General features: G+C 34.6%; 1 protein-coding gene across 1 annotated transcript in view; it reads right to left on the bottom strand.

Moving 5' to 3' along the window:
- Positions 1–2,160: 2,160 nt before the first annotated feature.
- Positions 2,161–6,000, bottom strand: part of umodl1 (uromodulin-like 1) — a 28,582-nt gene continuing 24,742 nt past the window's right edge. Inside the window, exons 17-19 of the mRNA XM_084730276.1 lie at positions 4,882–5,038; positions 4,703–4,787; positions 2,161–2,360 (exon numbers count right to left, since the gene is read on the bottom strand). Of these exons, the coding sequence (XP_084586402.1) occupies positions 2,173–2,360; positions 4,703–4,787; positions 4,882–5,038 (430 nt within the window). The 3' untranslated portion in view covers positions 2,161–2,172. The remainder of the gene's footprint in view (positions 2,361–4,702; positions 4,788–4,881; positions 5,039–6,000) is intronic.

The following is a 6,000-nucleotide window of genomic DNA, read 5'->3' as shown; positions in this document are numbered from 1 at the left end:
TAAATATAATAGTTTTGTTTATTCAAGTTAAACAAACTTAAAATTTTAAGTAAATGTCAACATTTCAGGACTTATAATTATGGGTTCTTCTAACTTGTAGTCTTTTGACTTGAAATGATGAGTTGAATGAATGTACTGAGCAGCGTTCAACCAACTCATTAAATTAAGTTTCTAAAGAAACATGATCAGCATATGAGCAGACTTCCCAGCATGCACTGTTTGAGTTAAAACTATTTTTATGAAATGAAAAATTGACTTTTCAACCTTAGAGAATCTAAGAAGAGATCAAATTTGTTTGTGAAGTTTGTCAGTGTGACTGAAGAGTTGTTGGTTCAACTTAAATTCTTAATCTTATTGAACAAGTTTTCTCAAGTACAGCTGAATAAATATCAAGTTTGTTTGACCAGAAGTTTGTTTTGAATAATTACATAATTACTGCAACTTGTCTTTTCAATTTCATCTGATTCAGTCAACTTAAAATTTTAAGGCAGCCCAAACATTTACTTTTTTTAAGTTAAAAGAAATAGTTTCATATGACACATCCTGTTGGGTCCAGCATCACGCTCACTGTGAAGTACAGTATTTCATTTGTGTTCCTCGAGACCAGTCGCTTGAGGAAAGAAGCTGATTTGGTGTTTGGAGCAAATGTCCCTGACGATATAGATATGTCATCAAAATATGATCAGATATTGCATGCTAAAGCAAACATCCTGCATGACACCAAAATGAAAAGAGCATTTAGCAAACATGTGTGCTCTAGAACCAGCAAATATACTTAATAGCTAGAACCCACCCAGCATGCAGCCCTGAATTTGTGGCCTCCCAACTCCACGGTAACCTGATGTCAGAAATGAGCTCATCTGTTCCATGTCAGACCCATACTGAGGCCTGAAATATGATCATATCAGTTTATATAGAATATGTTTTTGTATTTTCAAATTACAAATTACTTGAATTTTAATGTAAAGGGCAAGTTCACCCAAAAATGAAAATTCAGTCCTTATCTACTATCCCACATGCCGATTGAGGGTCGAGTTTATTTTGTTAGTCCACAAAACACTGCTGGAGTTTCACAGGAAAACAGTGCTGCAGAATCTCCCAAACAATGGAAGTGAATGGTGACCAGTTTTCAAATGTAAAAAAAAACAACTGAAAAAAAAAACAAAAAAAAAAACTCAATGCTGCTCGTCTGGTGTAATCCAAATCTCCTGAAATCCCAACATACCGTGTGCACATCATCACAACACATACACACAGTTTAGACAGTGTGCATTTGAAGCTCCAAGTTAAGGATCTACAGTGGGGATTCAGGCTAAAAACATGGTGTAAATAACATTTTTTTTGTCAACTTGTTTGGGCGTTAGGAGACTCGGATTACACCAGACAAGCAGTATGGAGGCACTTCTTGTTGCAGGTTTTTTTTCTGTTGTTTTTTATGTATTAATATTGGTCACCATTCACTTCCATTGTTTGGGAGATTCTGTAACACTGTTTTCCTGTGAAACTCCAGCAGTGTTTTGCAGACTAACAAAAGAAACTCAACCCTCAATCAGCATGAGGTTGAGTAGACAATGACTGAATTCTCTTTTTTGGCTGAACTATCCCTTTAAATAAATTTTCCATATCAGTATTTTATTTTGATGCATTTAGTATTTTTCATTTGTAACAAGATACTTTTTGATGTATTTGTGTCCATCTCTGACTCAGTGGATATTTTCAATATTGTGAATTTAGTTTGATGTTTCCCCTCTGTATTATTATGTCTCATGCATCTGTGAGCATTTCTGACAAAATGTTGCTTAAAATTTTCAAAACAGCAAGATTTAACTTTAACATTTTAACTTAACAAAACTTAAATCTTTCATGTGAAATAGTGAAATATTCATATAGACTTTATATTTGACAATCAACTACTCTATTATTTTAAAATCTTAAATATATGTTAAGGAGGCAGGTGAAATAGAAATATAATCTGTGCTTCATTCATTGTGTAAAGTGCAAAAATGTTTGATTTGAGCAGCACTAATATGTGAATGATACAGCAGCGCCACTCAGTGGCAGCTGTGCTGTAATGGCCTATCAAATGTATCAGATGCTGCAGGAATTTTGATCTATTCCAATTCTGTGACTGTGGTTGTGGGCGCTGCTGCTGCTGCTGCTGCTGCTGCACCTCTAGGTGTTAAAGACAAGGTAGGTGAAGTTCTCCTGCTTGGGTTTGACGCTGAAGTTGTAGTGTCCGATACGGTTCCTCTGGTAGTAGAAGAGGCAGACGAAGCCAATAATGAAGAAGAGTGACAGACCGACTCCAAGACAGGCAAGTCCAACTATATGAAGAGTGACAAGTTCATCCTCTGGTATCTCTGCGGGAATATTGACAGAGTAAAGAATGAAAAATCAGAACACATATGACTGTGAACAATGTTGAACTGGTAAGAGACACTCTGAGAGCAGTTCTTGGGATAAAACCCAGATGTTTTCACAAATACAAATATTACCATCAGCAGCAAAAATGACCTCACGCACAAACCTATGCTTAACATTTCAGTAGCAAAGATTAATATAATCTAGTCTAATGTCTAATTAGTTCTAATTAGAGTTTACACAGAGCACAATTAAAAACTAATCTCAGTTTAGTAAATCCAAGTTTATTTAAACTAGAATAAAACAGAGCTTAATGACTGTGGAGTTGCTTACTTACCAAAACCAAATAAATAAACAAATAAATAAAAAGTAATAATATAATATAATATATGCATTTTTTAAAATTAATTTAATAATTTGAGTGCTAGTAAGTATAAAAGAGGGAGGAAATCCGTTTTAGCTGTTCTGCATTCCTTAATTAAATGCTGCATTCTTTGCTAGCTCACTAAAAAATGAACAAAAAGTCCCTCTGAGACAAACTTGTTGGGTGAATTATTCATTACCGAAGAGACACATCATAAAACTCAGTCAGGCTGAGTTTCTCCGTTTTTTCTTTCTTCAAGGATCTTGACTGTTTTGCTCAATTCATCCCAAAAAGGGATAAGATTAAACCTCCTCAAGTGTAAGTTTAAGGTTAATACTGGAACACATTTTAAACTGATCAGTTACTAAACTGAAGTTTAAATCTAAATATTTAAGCTGGTTTAAAGGTTTGGTGCAACCAGTGGTGGAAAGAGTACTGAAAAAGTACTGTTACATTGCTAAAATAATTACTCAATTACAAGTAAAAGCAGTGGTGTTAGAAAAATAATTCAGTAAAAGTACAAAGTATTAGTCTCAAAAACTACTCAGAGTATCAGTTACTTTGAACGGTGGATGTCACAGTCACCTCTTCAAACTAGGGTTGCAAATTTTGTGTGTTTTCCTGAACCAGTAGTTGAAAATGCAAATAATCAATCAATCATTAATAATTTATAATATACAAAGCATGTTCTTTCCATCATTTTTTCTCATTTAAAGACCAAATTTAATTTTCCTGACCTTCCTTCCTTCCTACAAGAAACAGCTCCACCAAACAAAACAATGTCAGAATAGTTAAAGTACAGACTTGAAAATCTACTCATGAAAGTACAAATACCCTCCAAAAAATACTTAATTGATTTGAGTATTTATAATTAGTTCCTTCCACCCCTTGGTGCAACATATTTTGCAACATGATTTAATCAGGTTTAAAAAAGAATCCTTGTTGCTACTCAGCCCATGAGAAGTAATCAAGAGAGAAAATACACATACATACACAAATACATACATGTATATATGAAGGTACTGAGGAAAGTGGACTGCAGGTGATACCCTGAGGTAGTGAGACAATAAACAGCTTTTTTTTTTTTTTTTTTTTTTTTGATAACTATGATTATTTTCATATGGAAACTGGACTGAATAATATGCATGTCTAGGTAGAGTGAACTTACATATAAACCATATTTGGTTTTGGTTTAATGTTTGTTTTATTTGTGTTGGTTATTTTCAGTGTTATTTTTGTTTCAAATTATTTAAAAAATTTGTATATATTTTGAAAATCATTTTATTATTAATGACACATTATTCACATTATTATTATATTTTTTTAATCATTTTTTACACATATTTCCTGTTTGGATATATAATGCTTAGAAACACAATAAACCCTTGTAAAGAAACCTGTGAGCCTGAGTTAAAATGTTTTTGAAAGAACACGTTTTTGGAAAAATTAGTACATATACATTCATCTAAAAAAATGGTGTTGAAAAATCAATACTTTAACAACAAAATGGAGAAGAGATGACTTAAAATAATGTAATTTTTATCATTACTGGCTCTTTTGTTCTGCACACTTACAAAAAGCTACATTTTTCAGTTCCACTCATGAGACAATCATGAGACTAAATAATTCACTGCAAATGAAGATACCTCAAATATATTTGATCAAGTTCAGGGCTTTTGAAATGTGTGTTTCCATCAAGCTACTTAAAGCTGCCTCTCCACCACAGACGGAGGCACTGCTGCCATAATTCAGCATCTAGATGGCCTGTTCAGATTTTAAACTGAAGAGACGCTCAAGTTTATAATGGATTCTACTTTTAAAACTGGCCCGCTCATCAGTGGCAGAGGAGAGGTTCAAGTGTCATTGTCATTTCAGCTGGAATTAACTCCCATTTTTGACTCAAATTTAAGCACAGCGGAGTCATGCAGATGAACTTCTTTTCTAACAAAAGCACACATATTATTATTCTGTACCCACCTTCATCTGATTTCTGCAAAGGCCCTGCAGAACCAAACGCTCTTCCAAGTGTGCTAGCAGACCGAGATGTTCTCTGCAGACAGTCCTGCAAGAAAACACACACAAACATGACAAAGGAGAAGATTCTAATCACCACTTGCTGCAAGACCGTATCCAGTTTTTTTTGGGGATGTACTCACAGGCACACAGGTGTCTGATCCGATCTCTGCACAGATCTGGACCTGGCAGTGCAGGTAGATCACATTCAGGTTGACGAAGGAGAATATCTGCACAGACACACGAGACGTGCTGGAGTTCCCGTTCATCAACACTTTGGTGTATCTGTTCAGGGGACAGCTGTAGAGACACAGACAGTGAAGTGAGAAACTGAGACTGCAAGTTCCTTTTTTTAGTCTGTGTCTGCATCTGATGATCCGAAGCCGTTATCTGTGTCTAGACAAACTATTAAAAGACAATCACAAACATTATTCAGTCGTCTGTTTCAGGATTTTTATTTGATTGCTAAGCTGCTGTGACTGAGTTCATGTTATAATAAAGTGACACTTGTTTCAGTCTCTCTGGGAAGTTGCAACATTGCGATCGCCACAATTTACGCAAATTCAACCGATCCCCATGAATTCTGCACAACCTTGCATTTTTTTTCAATCACTGCAACTTTTTCACAAATGTGACCAGTCATCAGAGCTTCCTGTGAGTTCAAACTCTGAAAAGAACACAAGGTTTGTCATTTTTCGATGCTCTGTGGATTTGTATATTTTGTGATTTCCTGCTTGCTGTTTTGACTGAGCTTTATCTCCAAAAATATTCTGCTTCTTTGTGGAAAACCCCTCAGGTGCACTTCTTCATTTACAATTGAAGCAGATTTTGTGAGCATTTTAGAATTTTGAATTTTTTAACCCTGAGCTTTTTTGGTAAGGATTGGAACAGAGTGCAGTTTTATTCTACCTGGAATAAGTTACCTTTGATTTTTAATGGATTCTGGCAACATTTTTTTGCAATTCTCTCTTGTTCCTGCGACTATATGACAAACATTGCAACATGCATCACAATATTTGAGACAAGTTGTTGTGAAAGCAGGTATTTTAAGTTCCAACAATCCCAAAGATAGCCTGAAAAAATCCTGGAGGGACTGTGAATTTAATTTAAATTTAATTTGTACTATACTGACTGACTGTCAATTCATTGTTGTCACAATTTTTTTAGATACTGCATTTGAAATGAATAACCTTGTAAAGTCTGTTACATCAAATAATTGCCAGTTTTAAAAAAAAAACAACAAAAAACTGATCCTTCAAAGC

Source organism: Lutjanus erythropterus, chromosome 11, assembly GCF_056507025.1.
Source record: "Lutjanus erythropterus isolate fLutEry1 chromosome 11, fLutEry1.hap2, whole genome shotgun sequence".
Lineage (NCBI taxonomy): Eukaryota > Metazoa > Chordata > Actinopteri > Lutjaniformes > Lutjanidae > Lutjanus > Lutjanus erythropterus.
The sequence above is the reverse complement of the archived record's forward strand: the minus strand, read 5'-3'. Positions and strand labels throughout refer to the sequence as shown.